The sequence below is a fragment of the Rattus norvegicus genome, chromosome 5, assembly GCF_036323735.1.
Source record: "Rattus norvegicus strain BN/NHsdMcwi chromosome 5, GRCr8, whole genome shotgun sequence".
Classification (NCBI taxonomy): Eukaryota; Metazoa; Chordata; class Mammalia; order Rodentia; family Muridae; genus Rattus; species Rattus norvegicus.
The window spans coordinates 33,351,264-33,372,363 of NC_086023.1; the positions used below are offsets into that span (position 1 = coordinate 33,351,264).

The window sequence follows — 21,100 nt, forward strand, 5'->3', positions numbered from 1 at the left end:
CTAAGACGACTGACAAGCCTGTATAGATCCTGTGACAGGCGGAGAACAAATGATCCTCAGCCACAGTATGACAAGAACAATTCCATGGGGACAGATAGAAAAGGGCATTTAGAAAGGGAAACTATTCTGATGAAAAGAAGGCTTTCAAGGGACACTTCTGTTTAGATACAAATGGAAGTTAGCAGATAGTGAAAAATCTCTACATAGGATCCTCTGGGCAGAGGAAATGCAAACAGCAAAACCATATGGACTAGAATCTATAAAATCTGAACACTCAATCAGAGTATATCTATCTGGAGGGAAGGAAAATCATTGTTAGATACACAGAAGTACAAGTATGAGACGTTATAAAAATCATGATACATGGTTTGACTTCATGCAAAGAGAAGTACAGAACCGTTGCCATATTTTTGAAAGCTAGATAACAGTAAACAGAATGGCGCTTAGAGATGAACTACAGGAGACAAAGCCCATTAGGATGACTAACCAGTCTGGGCAAAATTAAATGGGACAAGACTTTGGCGGTGACGGTGAAAACAGAGAAATATAGAGGGTTTTAATCTGTTTAGGAAAGAGAGAGAATATAGAAGGGCGATAACATAAGGCAGTAAGCAAGGAAAGAAATAACTCAATGGTGATATGTAATTTCCAGGACAGAGAAAGGGATGGGTATCATATTGCTGTTCATGGAAAGACAGACACAGATTAAAAACTGGACTAAAACAGGTGAAAAGCTATCTTCTGCCATGAGGTTAAAGGAACATGTGAATCAGACAGGTGTGTGGGAAGAGGATGGGAGGGGATGGGATGGGATGGAGGCTGGAAGGGGATGGGGATGGGAGGGGAGGGGGGATGGGAACGGTGGTGTTGGGGGGGATGGGTGGTGGGTGAGGATGAGGGGTGTGGGGGGGGAGGGCATTCCACATGATTAGTCTCTTCCCACCTGACAGAGACGCAGACCATTGCAAACAGTTGTTTAAGATATCTTAATTTATTTTCTTAACTAACCAAAACTGACATTTCTTTATCAAAAATAAAAAAGAAAGCTAAGGGTTGGGGAGAAAAGAACAATGAAAGAAAGAAGTAAAGCAAGCTAGCTATTTCAACAGTTGTTCAATGTCTCCTTCAGTTCACAACCACACCCACAACAACAAATAGAGCTCTGAGCTCAGCCTTGGTGCTCCTCTGTGGAAATTTCAATCTAGTTTTTATGGTCATTGAAAATAATTTCGCCAATTTTTATTAACTTGCATTTATGTGTTACTTTAACATTTTAAAAAACTTTAACTATTTTGGATTATCAAAGTTTAACAAATCTTGATCACTGTCAACAATAGCTGTGGACTCTGGTATAAAGAAAAAAAACAAGAGCATGTGGGAAGGACTAGCTGTGTTGGGCCAAAAGGACTGCATATGATTTCAGGGGATCCAAGAAGAACAGAGACTCTCTAGCTCATATATAATTGATATGAAAGTATGTCAGATTAAATTAAAGAATTGTAAGGACAAAGAGGAAATTTAGGAAGGAGGAAAGCAGCAAGATAAACACTCTTGGAGGATCTCAGGTAAGAAGTACAGACTGATGGGCTTACCAAAACATGAAAGGGTGTATGAAAGTATTTAACATGTTTAAAGATATGACATAGGATTGTCTATCCTGTAAGTTACTCCTCAACAGTGAAAGTGAAGTCGAGATTTTTTACAAGCAATCATAAGCCTAAGAACTGATTGCCACTGGACTGGCCCTGCAAGAAATGTTAGAAAATATTCTTTAGGGAGACAGAAAAAGGGATCGGCAATAGACGTAGAGTCATGTAAAATGCACCATAAAATACAGCATCCTGTGCGTCTCACTCTAGTGACTCTGAGAGATAACTGCATGAAGCAATAACACCAAAACACGTCCACGATCACAGCAGCACTGGAAGGTGAAATGAATTGCATCAGTTTCATAAGAAACGCCTTGACCCAAATGCTTGAATTACCCTAGATCCCTAGAACAAACAAAACTCAAGACGGATGATCAAAAGGTGAATGCTTCACTCCTTCTTTAAATGAGGAAAAAGAATACCCTTGGCAGGGAAGGGAGAGGCAAAGATTAAAACAGAGACTGAAGGAACACCCATTCAGAGCCTGCCCCACATGTGGCCCATACATATACAGCCACCAATTAGACAAGATGGATGAAGCAAAGAAGTGCAGACCGACAGGAGCCGGATGTAGATCTCTCCTGAGAGACACAGCCAGAATACAGCAAATACAGAGGCGAATGCCAGCAGCAAACCACTGAACTGAGAATAGGACCCCCGTTGAAGGAATCAGAGAAAGAACTGGATGAGCTTGAAGGGGCTCGAGACCCCATATGTACAATAATGTCAAGCAACCAGAGCTTCCAGGGACTAAGCCACTACCTAAAGACTATACATGGACTGACCCTGGACTCTGACCTCATAGGTAGCAATGAATATCCTAGTAAGAGCACCAGTGGAAGGGGAAGCCCTGGGTCCTGCTAAGACTGAACCCCCAGTGAACATGATTGTTGGGGGGAGGGCGGCAATGGGGGGAGGGTTGGGAGGGGAACACCCATAAGGAAGGGGAGGGGGGAGGGGGATGTTTGCCCGGAAACCGGGAAAGGGAATAACACTTGAAATGTATATAAGAAATACTCAAGTTAATAAAAAAAAAAAAAAAGAAACGCCTTGAAAAATTGGGCATATTTGTTAAAAGAAGACTGTATTAGCTATGTGGGCCTATAGTGTTATTCAAAGTATTACTTAAAAAATGTAATACCATTCAGAGAGAGGGGCAGAGAGAGAGACAGACAGAGACAGACAGAGACAGACAGACAGACAGAGACAGACACAGAAACAGAGAGAGGAGGAAGAACATGCAGTTGGGAAGAAACAGTAGTAGGTGGGACAAGGGAGGCTATACTGGGTGGGATATGGGGTGGAGTTAGTTAAAACTTTTATATGCATATGTAAATAATCACATTCTGACTGGGTTTAAGGCCTGTTCCACAAAATGAAACCTATACCTTCCATCATTATTGGAGCCAAGACAGGTTAAGCAGGCCAAAGGCCTGATGGCAGAACCAACTACTATTACTCTGCTAAATGGGCTAAGTTTAAACTGACCCCTAATGACCTACTGCTACACCCAGAGATTGACACATCTCTCCACTTTCACTGGAGAGGCATCTTTATGTAGTAGATGGAAATTATTTTTAGTTTGGTTTCTATTACTGTGATAAAACACCATGAGCGAAAACAGTTTGGGTTGGCGGTGGAAGGGGTATCTGACTTATAGGGCCATCAGGTGAGGCCAAGTCACAAACTCAAGGTAAGAACACAGAGGCAAAAACTGAAGCAGACCTCGTGGTTTGCCCAGCCTACTTTTCTATATAATGAGAAAAATCTAAGCTGAGCCCTTCCACATCAATTATTAATCAAGAAAATGCCCAATAGACTTTCAGGTAATCAGACAAAGGCATTTTTTCAATCAAGGTTCCTCTTCGCAGATAATTCCAGCTCAGTGGTTCTCAACCTTCCTAATGCTGCAACCCTTTAATACAGATTGTCATGTTGTGGTGACCCCCAACTATAAAGTTATTTTCATTGTATCTTGAAGTTGCATGTATTGAGCATCATTTCTTCAGAGTTAGCCATATTTATTTTTGAGGCAGGCTCTCTCATTGACCTAGAACTCAAAAAATAGGCTAGGCCTATGCTTTTCTCTGCTTCCCCCACTGGTGGAATTACAAACACAAATCACCATATAAACATAGATCACCTAGATCTTTTTTACATGGGTTCTGAGGATTGAACTTGGTACTCATATGTGTAAGATGTCCTTTCCTAGTTAACTTTAAGTGGCTGTCATATTGAAGTGGCTAGAGTCACCTGAGAAGGAAGTCTTAATTTAGGAATTGCCTACATCAATTAACCTGTGAGCATGTCTGTGCGTTGTTAATTGGCTTATGAGGGCCAAGCACCAATGTGGGCAGCACCATTCTCTAGGAAGATGGTCCCAGGCCATATAGGAAACTTAGCAAGGCATGAGTATTTCACAGCATATAAAAGATATTAGGACACAAGGCAAGTGCTCGATCAACAGAGCTATCTCCTAGTCCTCAAGAACTTTCCACTCCATATTTTATTGAATGTGTCCATTATGAAATCCTCATAGAACATTTTTTCCTTCTTAGGAAAAATTTCCAGGATATAGAAAAACTCTGGAAAACCCAAGAAGGTAAAATGGCTGACATGAACTCACAGCACATCTCCTGGAACACATTCCTAGAAGCCAGTCTTTAAAGCTAGTGTCAGATCTATGGAGGGCCCAAGTGCCTATGCAGACAGATCCTGCTTCTTCCCTAAATAGCCAATATCCTGACTGGTTTTTGTCATCTACTTGTTTACCATCTGAGCAGAGGAAAGCTCAACTGAGAAAATGACTCCAGCAGATTAGTCTGTGTGCATGTCTGTGGGGAAATTGTCTTGATTGATGATTGACATGGGAGGGACAAGCCCACTGTGGGTGGCTTCATTCCTATGCAGGTAGGGCTGGATAATATAAGAAGGCTAGCAGAGACCAAGAGAGGAAGTAAGCCAATAAGCAGTATTTCTTCATGGTTCTTGCTCTGTTCCTGATTTATTTCCTATCTGACTTTTCTCAAAAATATAACTTGGAAGTATGATATAAAGGTACTCTTTCCTCCCAAATTGTTTTTCACTTCTTTATTATAACAAGAGAAAGCAAATTAGGAAAGCTACCAAATATTTAGAGACTTTTCCAGGAAATGCATTTATTATATAAGAATATTTTAGAGTTGTGCTGGGAATATTAAAAAAGTAAACTGAGATAAAAAGTATATATTACTAGAAAAAGAAGACATTTAATGTCATTTCTATTGAGAACTAACAATAATGTTTCATGTGGGATCAGAATAAACCAAAGTTTAAGTTACTGAAGCTTTCAGGTAACGATGAATGAAGCATTTGTTACAGGAACATTCAATTATTTGCAGAGGATGTGGATTCAAAATTAACAGCATAATGTATACTCTATTTATAGACAAATTTTACTCACATGCAAAAAATATTTTTATGCAGATGTAAGAGAAAGAAGTACATCTCAGAGTTGACTTGCTTTCTCTACCCTCCACCTCACGGTTATCCCAGCTAATCAACTCTGGTTTTCCTTCAAGGAAGAAGCTGTCATTTCTGCTTCATCAGAAGCAATTTCTTTTTTGTTTTTGTTAGAAACAGTGATTTTCACATGAGAGGTCACTACTCCACTTTCACTAGAATGTAGCTTTATGTACCCTACCTGTTCTACTCCATTTTGTCTCTCTGTCTCTATATGTGCATGTGTCTGAACGTCTTTGTCTCTGTCCCTCTTTCTCTTTGTGTGTGTGTGTGTGTGTGTGTGTGTGTGTGTGTGTGTGTGTGTGTGTGTGTTATCATGTATGGACATGTTGCTAGTTGGTCAATTAGAGAAAATGACAAGATCTTTGCAAAATCATCAAGGAACCAAAAGGTCTTTTTGACCTATTGAGCAGGTAGCAAATGGTTTAGGAATTAGCTTGTCATCTCTGGTAAAAACAAAACAAAACAAAACAAAACCTACCTACAAGGAAACCAAGCAGAGGGAAACTAGAGGGAGGTCGGTGGGGGAAACAGACAGAAAGATAGACAGACAGACAGACACACACACACACAGAGAGAGAGAGAGAGAGCAAGAGAGAGAAAGAGAGGAGAGAGAGAACACATTTGGTTAGAGTCACTTGAGAAGGGAGTATTAATTTATTAATTGGGAGATTGTCTCCATCAGATTATCTAGGGAACATGCCTGTGGGTTGTTAATTGGCTTATAAAAATTCATATCTTTAGGACCTACAGAGAATTAGTAAAGGAATCTGACATGTTTTGATTATTCACAATATTAAACACCATCTATGGGGATTTACTTTTCTTACTCTTCCCAATTACCGTGGAAATCAAGTCTTCTGATTCCTACCTAATAAGCAAGAAAATAAGCTCAAAGAGATTAATTGTCCAACATCACAGTCTAATAAATGTATCGTAAAGTTTCTATATCCGTTTCTCTTTGTATTCTCAACAACTACTGTTTGGCACACAAAGGACATGGATTAAAATACCTAGTGCACATGTAAATGATGAAACAAAGACATCAAGGTTTACATTTGTCCTCTGTGGTTCCATATCTCTGTCATATCATGCATCTTCAAACATAGTAAAAGGATAATTCCATGTTTTCTTTCTTCTGTTCTTAAATTACTTTGAATTACTCAGTATTATTCATTTATTATAGAAGGTCAATATTTCTGCTCTGAATAAAGCAATTCTGCTGCAGAAAATGAGCCATAGCAAGTGAACTGCCCTAGTTAGGTGCTAAGACGCTTAGGTTGGAAGGGACTCTAGACACAAACTTTATTTACACCCCTCTGTCCTTGAATTTTGTCTCACATTACTCATGGATAAAACTGGAATTATGATAGCACCCTCCCTGTGGAATCTCATGAAAATTGTCTAGTGTTTGGTATGAAAAAATGCTTTACTAAGTTATTGACTATTATTAGTATAACAATTTCACTTGATGTATGGACTAATATTCTCAAGATTATAGGAAACTTGGTAACAGACTATTAAATTTCAGAGTTTTATAAAACCATTTATGTGTGATTTAAAGTGTCATGGGAATCACAGAAACATCACAGGTGTTCATCAGAACTCTCATAAATAAAAGTGATACACTGTCTCAATGAATTAAGCTCTTAATATGAGGCCTGTGTCAAGCAGTCTCACTACCTAACTAGATACCTATGCCAGAAAGCAGAAATGTGTTTCACACTCCAAGTGCCAAGCACAAGGTATGTGCTGTCAAATTCCTTCATCTTTCCCACTAACCCTTCAATTAATTAACAACTCTTTGCTAATTATAAGTCAAAAATTTCACATTCACTTTGTCATCGCTGTTCTCGAAGCACTGATCTATTGACGTCTTCAATGGCTCTACTACGGTGGGTTTTACAGTGTGCTAAGTGCTATTTCAGAGTCTGGGTGAGAGTGGGACATGTGGGTCAAGAGGTCATTGGTGTTGACCATGGACCTGACAGGACTGCTCATGAGTTACATGCAGATCTACTAGACACCAGGGAACGTGGAAGTGGTTGAAGCTTTTGGCTGGAGTCACTGCTAATTGGTGGCCCTGTCCTCAGGCAGTAGAGGCTGCTGAGGAGCCGGGTGTTAGAATTAGATGTTACACTGTATCTTACATAGAAGCATTTCTCTCCGTTGAGATTTCTTCCTTTCATCTAACTCTAGCCTCTGGCCAGTGGACATAAAGCTAACCCACATACTAGGCCAAACAGAATTCAGAGAGGGATGAATGGGAAAGATCAGCTTGATTGTGGTACAGTTGTTGATAATGGAATGGTACAACTGTTCAATATATACTTCTACAACTTGAAAAGGTTTCTTGCTTCCTCACAGTTTTTATGGCTCATCTCTTGCTTCTTCCCTTCCGTGGAACCACTTGTCCCACTAAATCCTCAGTAGAATGAACCAAACTTTTTCTCAACATTCCAGGCAAAATTTGTGTGATCTCCATTCATAGCATCACAACTGTTTCATAGTGTTTATGACATGCTTACAAGTCAGGTGTTACATATGTTACCAAGCATGGTGACATGCACTGTCCCTGTGCTCAGAAAGAAGATGTATGCATATTCCCTTCATATAACGATATACGTTCATAGAGATCAAGGGAATGCATTCACAGACTAGCTTTACAATGTGGTAAGAATATGAGATATGTGACGCTATAGATGGGAACATGAAAGAATTGGGTAAAGTCTTAGTACTTATGAAGTTTATATTTCTCACTTGTGACATCTTTATGCTATTTCAATTTCAACAGTCCCACAAGGGAAACATATGAGTATAACTACCCTATGTTTTCAGGTGTCAAAAGGACTTGACAAATTGACTCTTATTTGTAAATAATTCATATGCTGTCTTAGTTGTGTTACTATTACTGTGGGAAAACACCATGACCAAAAGCAAGTTGGGGAGGAAAGGGTTTATTCGCCTTATACTTCCAGATCATAGTCTATTATTAGAGGAAATCAGTCAGGAACTCAGGCAGGGCTGGAACCTGGTGGCAGGAGCTAATGCAGAGGCCATGAAAGAATGATGCTTTATTGACTTACTCCTCATGACTGCTTTCTTATAGGACCTGGGACCACCAGCCCAGGATGGCACTACCCACCATAGGTTGGGTCCTCACCCATCAAACACTACTCAATAAAATATGTTACAGCTGTATCTTACACAGAGGCATTTCTCTCAGTTGAGATTTCTTCCTTTCATCTAACTCTAGCCTCTGGCCAGTTGACATAAAGCTAACCCACATACTAGGCTAAACAGAATTCAGAGAAGGATGAATAGAAAGATCAGCTTGAGTGGAAACCAATGGCTTGAAAATTGTTTCAGGCAGACAGAGCTAGGGATGTATGTACACAGGAAGATGGCTGATCTGGAGTTTAGTGTCCTTAAGCTATAACAAGTGGAGGCAAGCAGGTAGGTAGGTAACAGCCTGCTGTAGAGTCCAGGCTTTATCCTGTGGACAATGAGAAGCAAATGGAGAATTAGAATCCACAAATAGAAAGATCACTCCATTGTAGACCCCAGTGAAGATTTCTACCAGAGCATTCATTATAATGTATAATTTGATTCTAACTCAAATGTACTTCCCTCTCAAGAATATGAACTTAAACTGTATAATCAGCTGTCTCTAGCTACATAATCAGCTGATCCCCAGACTCCTGTCTTAGGATCAAATGTCTGCAAATTGTGAGAGAAATCAGTTGAAGCAGTTGTCTTGTGCTGTGCCTTCTCGGCAACAGAAGCCTCCACCCACAGGTCAGGCATAATGTCCAGCGGGAGGAAACATTATGATCCAAACCTGAGTGAAACCCAGATTCCATTTGCTAAGGTCTCGACCTGACATAAGAATCTAATTCACAATGTAAAGAAGAAATAAAATCCCATGAGGTCTTTTTTATAAGATTGCCCAGCAATGTTTCAAGGACACCACTAGTGAATAATTTCCCCAAACCTGGGAGTTTGACAACTGGCTGTCTCACTGGAATGGCATGCTCTGAAGAAGTACACTGTCATCATATGGCCAACTTAATATTCTAGATCTTTGCTATCTGGTAAGTGCCATCATGGTCTCTTATGGAGATCCTCTTCTGAGTCACCCATTCCACATCACCCTTTTGCCAGCTTGAAAGCAATTAGAGAAGTCTGTGCAGCAATCCTCTAACAGGGGTTAAGATGACTTCTGAGGACTGTGAGGTGAGGGACTAGAAGTTGGGTAGATTTCCCCATAGGCAGACAGATAGGGAGAGAGGAACACTAGGTAATAAAGATGGTGAACCTACAAAATGGCTGGCTTCTCCCTTGGCCTCCTAACCTGAGACAAGAGTCTGACAGTTTAAAAAAAAAAGGTCTGTGAACTGTGCCTTCTGCCAGTAGGCCCCTTGCTTGATGACTGGTTTATCAAGTTCAAGTCTGAACCAGGACATGATTATGTAACAGATGGGAGCCAATCAGCCATCTTGTCGCTCTTTGAACTGATCACCCTAAATCAGGGAAGGACAACCCTTCAGAGACTTTTAAAGCCCCAGATCTCAAGTAGAAGTTAAATTTTGGTTTCCCAAGCCCAGTGTCCTGCCCCTGTTTTGTAGAGAGACTTTTCTCTGTGTATGTCTGCTGCATGTGTGTGTTCCCTTAGCTCTTTCTTTACTAGAAAACAAACAGCAAGCAAACAAAACAAAACAAAAACCACTATTTTAACTAAACTCTGTTCTCTGGTCTCTCTCTCTCTCTCTCTCTCTCTCTCTCTCTCTCTCTCTCTCTCTCTCTCTCTCATGCATGCACCAGAGCCACTATCTTTGCTTCCATTTTGTGGGATAAGAAGCTAAGGAAGCTGTTGGGGTCACATCAGAAAGTGGAACAAAGGTTTGGGTCTAGGTAATCTGACTACAGGTCATAAGCTTAACCGCTATGCTACATCCCTCTGGGATCTAGGAGGATTAAAGAAAACGGCTAAGGTAAATTGCATGCACATGTAAGGTTGGATCCAGGCTTTAGGATAGATGCTACGCTCTGTATACTTCAGGCTCTGCTGTCATAGCTGGGCCTGACTTCTGAGCATTTAGTGGCCGTTTATTGGGGTCACAAGTCTGAGTCTAGATTCCTTATGTGATATCTGATAGATCCTGCTATGTAACGATCAGTAACTCCCTGATTTTCCACTTATGGGGGGAAAAAGTACCACATTTGTATATGTGAAACTGCTTTTCACTTCAGAAAAGGTACTGTAGAAGTAAAGATTTTGTTTGCTCTTGTTTTGCTATAAAAAAAAAATCTCCTTTCAGTCAGAAACTGCAATGTTCCTCCCAGTGCTGTGAGCTGCTCCTAATAGGGTCCTTCTTAGGGCATAGATTAAGTGAATCATTGCTAATAGACATGGATTTTGCTTCCAGGGTGGTAGGCGTCTACTTGACTTTCTATTACGCCTGAGAAAAATCATGGGCACAGAGTTATTTGAGAGTTCTTCTCAAATGATCTTATTCTAAGTTTCACATACATTTTATGAAATGATTGAGGCATTATGAAATAAAATTCAACTTTGCATTAATATTAATCTCTGGGCATACATATCAATCGTTCCATTTTATTTGGGGCTGCATCTCTAATTACAAGTAAGAAGGGTTTGGGAGCTCCTTAGGGTTGAGGAACAATTGTCTGGGTGTCTCACACTTGATCCCATGTTTCAGAAGATTATAGACTGCCCTAAGGCTCTGGGGTGATATGTGAAAATCTCACCTCTCTGTAAAGAAGTCCTGTATGCTGAACCTTGGTTTTAGTCTCTACTTATCTTATTCTCATAGGAGAATAGAATAAACTGAGATTTGTGTGATTAACTTGAATGTCTTTTTATTGCTTCTCATATTATTATGATATACATTATTATTATATATTGATTAATCAGTACTTGCTGACCAGAACTCAATGCAGTCTTTAAAATATACAAATGGAACATAAGCTGTTGCCCAGGATGGTTCTTGCTAATGCTATTTTCTGGAGATTTGCTAGTCATTTAGCAAATCTTTTCTTTTTTTAGGCTTTCCAATGAAACACATAAATTAAATGTTACTATTACTTATTACAAAAACAGCACATCAGACCTTTGTAGACCTGTTACATTGTAATACACACACACACACCACAAACACACACACACACACACACACACACACACACACACAGTGAATAAGTCAATTTGGAGTAAGAAAGGTCTCCAGTTCTATGCTGTTAGCTTAGTTAGTTGATTCAGTCCATTATAAAATGTTAGAAACAATAGCTAGAAATATGAGCTACTAGTACCTAGATTGAAATTAATGCTTCATGCTGGCGGTGAATTGTCATCAGTAGTCTTGCTAAGCTGCAGACCATGGGTGTAGCAGCATTAAGGCAGGCAACATGAGTTCACTGGAGAAACAGCGGCAAATCTATCAAGGAAGTAACCCACCACCATCTGATTGGATTTAGTGTGTGCTCTACACAAAGCATTTCACATATGGTACTGAAAACAGGACCAGTAGGCCATGGGTGGGGTAGGGAGTCATAGGCTTTAGTGACAAAGCTGCTACTGTTGGCTTGCTAAATGATCGTGATGTGTCTGTCAAATTATATTCCAGTGTTGCCATCACCTTGGGTCAAAGAAGCATCTTTTTGACAGTAGTGACGCTTAATAGATTATAGCACTGAGAATACATGATTTTGGAAGCCCCCTCATAAGTGAGACACCTATATTATCATGTTTCTCCTCCACCTCACTCTGCCACAAGGTTCAGGGAACCTACCAGAAGATGTGGAAAGAACAAAAATGGAAGCATCAGATGAAGATGGGGACAGCAATTTGGTCCTCTGATTTTTGATAGTTACACATCTATTGTACTCCTGAATTCATAGCAGGTGTGAAAACACATGCAAGGTCTGCTCAAGATTGGACCTGTTATTACCCTGTGGTGAAATTTGGAAGGGTAGGTTCCAATCTTCTTTGAGAATGAATAAGAAGTTACTAATTCATGAGGGAAAGACATTTTCTTCACATACGTTCTTGTGATCAAACTTAATGAAACTCTTTAGGTCACCAAAAGCAAAGGAAGAAGAAGAAAAGACATGAAAGAAAAACAGGAGAAAATTGGGAAGAAATAGAGAAAGGATTAGTGAAACAGGAGAGGGTGTGTGTGTGTGTGTGTGTGTGTGTGTGTGTGTGTGTGTGTGTATGTGTGTGTGTGTCTGTATGTGTCTATATGTGTATGTGTATGTATGTGTGTACATACATATGTATGTGTGTATGTATGAATGTGTTATTCACTATGAAATATCATAATGAAATATTATTGTGTATAGGAAAAATATAATAATAAAAAGCAAAATGCTTCAAAAGTATAATCTCAATTGATTCTCAAGACAGCTTTGAAAGAGCTATCATTAACCCACTTCACAGATCTGGAGACAGAGAGGAGGTCAATGACTTGTTCAGTATCGTGAACCTGGACAGAGAAAGAGTTAAGATACTCGGACTCTTTTTTGATCTTCTTATGTTCTTTCTACGACCTCAAGCAATCTACTTGGTGGGCTTCTCAGAATGATTCCAGTCAATGTATATTAAGAACTTAGGATTGGTACTAGGCCATAATAATCAACCAAAACTTTTAGTCATTATTAATAATTGATATAAATAGCTAAATAGCAGGGCACAGCTTGATTAAATAATTCATATAATTCAGTTTCTTCCTCAGGTTTCAAGGTCAAATTGTTGATGATGCCACTCCTACAAATATTCACAACTCTTTACTTAGAACCTATGTCATGGTAGGCAGTTTGCTCAGTCTTAAGAGCCTCAGACAGCTCTGTCCTCACAGACTTAGAGTAACTAAAAGCCAGAGAACTACACCATAGAGCAATTCACCAGAGATCAGCCATTACCTAGAGGTCAAAACCACCATTTATCTACCCTAACTATTTGCTGACAAGAACAGCAGTGGGTCTGAGCAAGTGCATATCAACAAGAGGAACTGGATGTCACTATTCACTGCTAGAAGCCTTTTTATTTTACATTTTACTAAGCTAAAGAAAATCTTTTGGCCCAGACACAGAGCAATAAACACAGTATGATCTTAGTTATATGTGGAAACTGAAAAATGTCAAACCCATAGAAACAGAGAGTAGAGTGGCAGTTGCTATGTACTGGATGTAGGAGAAATGGGGTGCTGTTGTTAGAAAGATAGACTTTCCAGTCATAAAATGAGCAAGTTCTGGTACCTGCTGTGTACTATGGGTGGTGATGAATGCATTAATCAATTTGCTGCAAACCATTGCACATCGAATACACATAACCCTACATCAAATTATATATCATTAGTACATGCAATCCTACTAATTGTTAGTTAAATTTCCTTAAATAAAAATTATAAATATTTTCAAACATTTGAAAAATATCCATGCACTGTTTTCATTGTTATTCAGCCCAGGTGTGAGGAAGCTTCTCCAGAGTTTGTGCATTTCTGTGTTTAATTTGGGGCTTTTCAGATCAAAGCACTAATATCTCCCCCAAGCAATACCATTTCCAAGTCTGTCTTTCTGCTTAGGATCCTAGCCTGTGATTTAAAAACAACAACCAGACCAAAAAATATCTCACCAAGACATCGTTATTATAGCTAATCCCTAATCATGCAGTTTCTCCCATTTATCCTGCAGCTTCTCTTTTATGTCACATCGAGTCCAAATGCTAATTCTGTCCTCTGGCAGGCTAATTCCCATTCTGCTTATTGCTCCTCCTTCCTTTCGTTATTACAGCAATAATTAAGCTGTTCACAAGGGTCCCTGTCACGTGAGAGTCCGCTCCCAGGAGAGCAAATACACTTAACTGCTGTTTATTTGCAAACACAGAATACAATGAACATGTGGTCCAGAAAGGTGGTTACTTCTGTATCTTCATATTTGCACTCTATCTTTCCCGCTCTGCTTTTCTTTTTCACTTCAGCACGCCTGGTAAATAGCTTTGTATTTTCTCTCCGCCAAATCCCACTACTGGGGACATTACTGAAATGTCACCAATTGCTTCATATAGTGAAGGCATCATGACACCAAAGGGGCTCATAACTTGGAAATTAAGTTGCTACTGTGTGTCAGACACTCCCCCAGAGCTTTTATTTACATAGATCACCTCATTGATTATTTACAAAGATTCCTGGCATCTGTAGAGTGACCAGGTGGAATAACTGTGTTTTAAGCCCAGATGTGCTGGATTCTAAACATCCCCTAACTTTACACCAAGAGTCAGGGTCAAGAATAAGGCAGGGCCAGCAGCAAACCACTGAACTGAGAACGGGACCCCCATTGAAGGAATCAGAGAAAGGACTGGAAGAGCTTGAAGGGGCTCGAGCCCCCATATGAACAACAATGCCAACCAACCAGAGCTTCCAGGGACTAAGCCACTACCTAAAGACTATACATGGACTGACCCTGGACTCCAACCTCATAGGTAGCAATGAATATCCTAATAAGAGCACCAGTGGAAGGGGAAGCCCTTGGTGCTGCCAAGGCTGGACCCCCAGTGAACGGGATTGTTGGGGGGAGGGCGGTAATGGGGGGAGGATGGGGAGGGGAACAGCTATCTAGAAGGGGAGGGGGAGGGGTCAGGAGGATGTTGGCCCGGAAACCCGGAAGGGGAATAACAATAGAAATGTAAATAAGAAATACTCAAGTTAATATAGATGGAAAAAAAAAAAGAGAATAAGGCAGAGCGAAGGTAGAGGGGAGTGAGCAGATCGAAGCGATGTATATCATCCAGAGTATTTTCACTACTAATTTGTTAAACGACTGTCTACAGGTATAAAATACATCACATGGTGGTGATGCAGAAGACAGATTTCTGCCCTAGAGAAGCAAGCTTGACTAAGGGAACTAGAATCTCTAAGGATCAACGTCAGCCCTCCACTATATTGATCTATATATGTGGAAGTTAGGAACTCAGACAATGGGCAGGGCCCTGCAGCATAGGGGCGGCTTCCTAGACTTTTGCAGTATGCAAATATGTGGACATTCAGAAGCTCCTGATAAGCAGAGGTTAAGGCAGGCGAGTACTGTGGAGTTGGGCTAATGGAGAAAGGCTCAGGCGACTGTGTGGCTCCGAAGACTGCAGCGTAAATGCAAGCAGAGACTGCGAGGCCGGAGCTGGGGAAAGGTGGTTATGATCACTTGGTAGAACCCAACAGTATGAACAGGGGTAGGGAACAGGAAGGAATCACTTTCAGGGGAGGAGATGTTGGAAATGAAGGGTACAGAGCTGACAGGACACGTGACTACGCTGCATAGCATGCACTGTGGGGTCACTACGGTCATTACATTTATTCTCATGCATTTATTTGTTACGAATATGGAGTATGGTAACTGGATTTACTATGATTATGGAGTATGATAGTTTTCATAGAAAGAGGAATGATAGACGTAAAGGTAATATCAGGCCTTAATCAGAGTCTTGAGGTCCCAGGAAACAAAAGATACCACCCGAAAGAACACGGAGCTTCAGGAGCCAGGGAGCCAGGTATATCAGAACAGGCAGAAGCTGAAACACAAGGCAGCCGCCAGGAAGATGAGTGTGCCCCTCTGACGTATATCAGTGCCACTGGGGCCAGATATTAAGCAAAGGGCTAAAGCATCAGATAGGAAGGCAAATATGAAATATCCTCACTTCCTTCTTCACTAGCAGTAACACAAGCGAGCAAAGGGCAGCCTTGATTTGGTAACATGACAATTGCTAAATCATGATTTAAAGAGATATTCTGGTAGTCAGACGGAGGTTTATACGGTGAGACTGGGCATGCTTTCTCAGTGCTCCCTGGATGGGCGTTTGGGGTCGGGGAGAAAGGGGTGCAATGCTGGTAATGCTCCCCGGGATCTGTATTCTTACGCACAAACTAGATAACATGCTGTAATGGTCAGATCTGACCGCAATCTTTCCTTGAAACTAAGAAGTGAGATTGCAAGCGTGGGAAAGAAGCTTTTGTATCCTGAAACCGTTAAGCTGCTTTTAAGAGTAATATGCCTATCTTGAAGTACTTAAGTAGAACAAACTTAATAAGCTCTGATTCTGTGGAATGTAATTTCTAGCGGAATCAAGGAGTTAAAAAAATACCCATAAATGGACTTAGCGGAGCTGCCTGTAAATTTTCAGGGCAAATTTGTATTTTTGGTTTGCTGCCTTTCACTTCTTTGCCTCTGTGAATGAGAGTTTTCCATGCTTCAGGTAAAGAGTAAGCTGTCCTGTTTCTGGGCAGCAATGCCACAATGCCTTCAGAACTTCTTCTGCCACTATGAAATTGGTGAGCCTAGATGCCGGTACCAAACGGATTTTCAAAAACCTCTGTAGCTTAGAACTCTAAGACAAAATACATACACCAGTACACGCACTGAATCTAGGCTGCTGTCGATATACTCTTTTTTCAAGCATTAAAGGGAGAAGTAACAGCCCACGTACAATGGGACTTCTGACTTCAAAGGCATAAATCCCATCTTGCTGTCAAATGTGAATTCATCTGCCAACTTTTCATGACTATCTGGAGACATAAACTTGATAAAAATTATGACTATTGCTAAAATCGCATTTTACGTGTCAATTTCTAGGGCTTTCCACTTCTCTGTTCTTCTTTATAAGACAGTCTAATATATAATGAATTAATAAATAGAAATTGTAGAATTTGGGTCTTACCATTTTTGTCTGCTCTCCTCAGTATCTGGAAAGAAAAGAAGAAAATTGTTATCCTCTTTTTCTGCTGTGCTGGGGCTTAACTCACTTGCCTAGCATATGTGCAGCCCTAGGCTGAGTTTCCAGGATTGGCAGAAGAAAAGAAAGAAATCTTTTGCAATGAATGCTACATTTACCCATAATTCACATATTGCTAAACAAATAAAACTCCTATGTTAAGTGAATGTTTTCCAACTGAGACCTTCCTTTTTAAATATTCCCTCATCTGGAGACAGCTCCAATGCTCATCAACAGGTTAAGTGATAAACCAAGTGTGACGTCAGTATAATAAAGAAGTAGGTGGGCCATTTAAACATAATCAACCATCAAAAATAATTTACATATAAAACTCTGGTTGTTTCTTAACATGGTTAGGCTGAATAGAAAGCCTAAACCCAAAAACACAAAAGTCTTAGTATTTACAGGTTTTAGCTGCACGATAATATTTAGTGACAGAAAGTAGATCAAAGCTGTCTAACAACTGTCAAGTCTGAGAGCTATGGATTATAAATGTATATCAGAATACTATTGAGGATAATAAAAATGTTAAATCATCTCAAGCACAATTGTTTCACTGTAGAGGGCACAAGTGTTCACAGACTGGCACTGGAGAAACCAGGAATGTTAATCATGAAAGGTTGTCTCCTCAATGAAGGAAATGTTGTTAATAACATGGTGACCTTTGCTCTCTGTAGAACCAGGCCTTACCCAAATCCCCCAGAATGTTTATCCCATACTCTTCCTTCCTAGACCTTATTTTTAGTTTTGTTTCTCGTCAATTGAGCTCATCCTTAGGGGAGATGTCACATGAACGTTATAGTCTGCCCATCTCTATGCTATCTCAGAGACCACACCAGATCCCAGGCCCAGAAGCTGTAGAACCCGTCTTCATGCTAGAGATCACAGGACTTTGCAAAAGAGTTTTGAAGTAGTCATCCCTTAAGCTTTGTTGCGCACATGGGAAGAATTGTTACCAGAAAACTTTTATCCAAACTGTACTATACTTAATTATGTCCAAAATAACCTAGCCTTGTGTCAAACTCTACAAGTTTGACTTCGCTTGGCTGACTAGTCATGGTGAACTGAGTTTTCATCCTTGTCTCTCTTCAGATTGTTTTGTTGCCAGCTGTGACATTTGCAGGAACCGTCACATTTCACATGTTAGAACTCAAAACACTTACATTTTAAATGTATGCACTTTAATGTAAATTAGTTGACATCTCAATAAAATTTGAAATAAAAGCAGAGCAGAAAAATAATAAATGACCAGTAGATAGGAGCCCACACATCTATTCTGTCTTCCTTGATATAGTAATAGTGTTAACATAGAACCTCTTTATGGTGTGTAGATGTACTGTGATTCTCTGGCCATCTGGTGTCCCTTACATGGTGGCAATGTTTTCTATTTGTTTTTCCTAGAACACTTAGTCTTTCCTGTACTCTTGGTTTCTATGCTTAAGGGCTAGGTAGAACATTGAGGTCTTATAGAGTATCACATCTGTTGTTTGATGTGTCAGGAACACCTTAGGGTCAGTCAATAACAAGCTGTACTTGAGCAGTTAGGAGAAAGATAGAATTTGCTTGTTTGGGACTTAAACATGGAAAAATATAGGCAAGGTGCTGCCCTTGGACATTGTGTTATACATGCTATGGGTTGAACTGTGCTGTTTTCCTGAAAACAGGTGTTGAAGCTCAAGTTTCTTAGTACCTATGAATGGGACCTTATTTGAAATTGGGTCCTTCTTTGATATAATTAGACAATGATGAGGTATGGGGCCTAATGTGATAGCCTTCTAAAAAGACAACAATACAGGGACACTCTCAACACTCCAAGAATCTGTGTTCAGACACTTGGAAGAGCCAACTGGTGCTCTCTGAGCCCCTGGATAGTCTCTAAGGAGATAACTTGAGGTGCTTATTACAAAGGCCAATACTCCATTATATATTTAGACTTTGAACAGTTTTTGGATCTTTTATTTTTTCTGTTAGGAGCAATCCAATTAACCCCATGTGATGTAGGCAGTGGCAGAAATCTAACTAGTCAACATAATGTGTTGCATACACACCTGCAGAGAATGACCGTCTATGGTATTGAAATGCAAACTTTAATTACATGGAAAGAGCCCTTGAGGTTCTTTTCCCCCGAGTAAGCTTTAATTATAGCTAAATAACCAGAACAGTCTTCATTTTTGCATTGGTGCTTCTTGGTGAATGGTTTAAGCATAGACAACTGTTTTCATTATTACTTTGGTTAGTTTTCTTTGTTCTATCACAGGAAAAGTGTCCTCCCTTCATTCTTTTGCCTTCACACAACTGAGGCATGAATAAATATACTCTTCCCTAAAATGTTTTAAATTATAAATACCAATATTATTTCTAACACATCTCATCCATGAAACGTTCCCAGCAACAGATGGGTACCACTCTAACTATCAAACATATATCGGTTCTCCATTTAACAAAATAAACTTCATCACTGTGAGAGGATGACTTTCAGTAGTGAGGGATCCACTTAGAATAAACTGATACAACATTCTTTTTCTAGCTTGGAGTGGTAACTGGTAGAAACTTTGAAGATTCTTTCTTCCATAAGAGCTTGTTCCTGTCTTCCAAAATTGAAAAGCTACAGCCAAGTCAGAGAAGCATGAAGCATATCTCATCCCTTGTCTTTGATTGACCTTGAGATTTGAGTTTTGACTTCTATTGTGTCTTCATGAGTGTGAAATGACTAGAGTAGAAGCAATCACACATCTAGCAGTGGACACAGGACTTCCATCACCACACCATGGAAACAACAACCAGGGGCAGTACTCAGGCTCTCAGAGATAAAATTAAGACAGAAGCTCATGTTATTAAGCTCCTGTAATTAAATATGGATAGAATTGCCACTTCTGCAAATTTTGCCTCAGAGCTCACAATATAAAAAGAAAATGCACTGCAGACGAGAATGAAGCTCAGTATGTAGTGTTACTACAGCCTGCTAATCTTAACAGCTGTCCTCACTAGGCATAGTAAATACATTTAATTATGTCCTGGGAGGAAGCTTAAATATGAACAATACTGTACTTCCCTATAATTTACAGATTATCATATAGCTTCCTTATTACCTCCAGATATTCTTTGATACCTGTAAGTGAAATTCCTTGTTTCTCACTTTAAGTTATTGAGGCCAGACATTAAATGTAAATGTTATCTTGAAAGTATAAAACCATCACAATTCACTGGACTAACAGGGTCCCCAGAACAGGACTCAGGTTATGATTTAGGGTAAGATGAGTTGTCAGTCACTTGGTGGAATCCTGGAAAAATTGGATGTACTGCAGAATTTTGGAGTTTATATGGAGCATAAACTTATATATAGAAGAAAAGAACAAGGTTCACAGTCCTGGGCACACAATAGATAGTTTGACGCAACACCACAGATTGCCCTCAGAGTCCAGGGAAGTTGGCACCTGAAAACACATGACTAAAATGTAATTAATACATTCTATTCCATTCTTCTCAGTGTTGCCCAAGGTAAGCCCTGTGTGGAAAGATATAGCAAAAAAAGCCATCCTTGTCTAGCTTTTTGCTTGACATTTTCCAAAACATACAACCACATTCAAAAATCCCAGTGTGCGTGTGTGACAGACAAGACAAGAGATGTGTAGCAGGAGCAGAAATCAGGCATAGGCTCGTGATGTCAGAAAGCCCTTTCTGCTCTAACAATCCCCTATCTATGCCATCTCACACACAAATAAGTATGTGCAAGACTCAGAATCAAACACCTTTTAGAAGGAGAAGCTATTACTCAATGTTACCAAGTTCTGACCTCCCAGGCCTTTGCATGAGCACATACATAGATGGAGAGGGGAAAGATATCAAATTATAAAGTCATCACTTTCTATCTGACACTCTAGCTTTCATCCCACCTTATCAGCAAAATGGAGAAGGTCCTGTTCCTTCTCAAATAAAAGCAATGAGAGGCAGGAAGTATGGTTTAGAGGTAGAACACCTGCCTAGCATGCACAAGACCCTGGATCAGATGCCCAACGGCGAGCATAAGAAGATTCAAAGGAAATCTATTTGAGAAGGACAGTGCCATTGGATGATTAGAGCTGCAACCCATTTCTTTTAGAATTTCTCTTGCGTCAGGAGCAGAATCGAAGATTTTCCCCCGCTGAGAAGTAGCAGACTAGATTAATCA

The 21,100-nt window shown here is 40.0% G+C and overlaps 1 protein-coding gene across 1 annotated transcript in view; it reads right to left on the reverse strand.

The window, feature by feature from the left end:
- The window catches only part of Necab1 (N-terminal EF-hand calcium binding protein 1), a 220,630-nt gene that overhangs the window by 196,186 nt on the left and 3,344 nt on the right, over window positions 1-21,100 (reverse strand). The window contains 1 exon segment of the mRNA NM_022302.1: window positions 16,879-16,903. Within this exon segment, the coding sequence (NP_071638.1) occupies window positions 16,879-16,903 (25 nt within the window).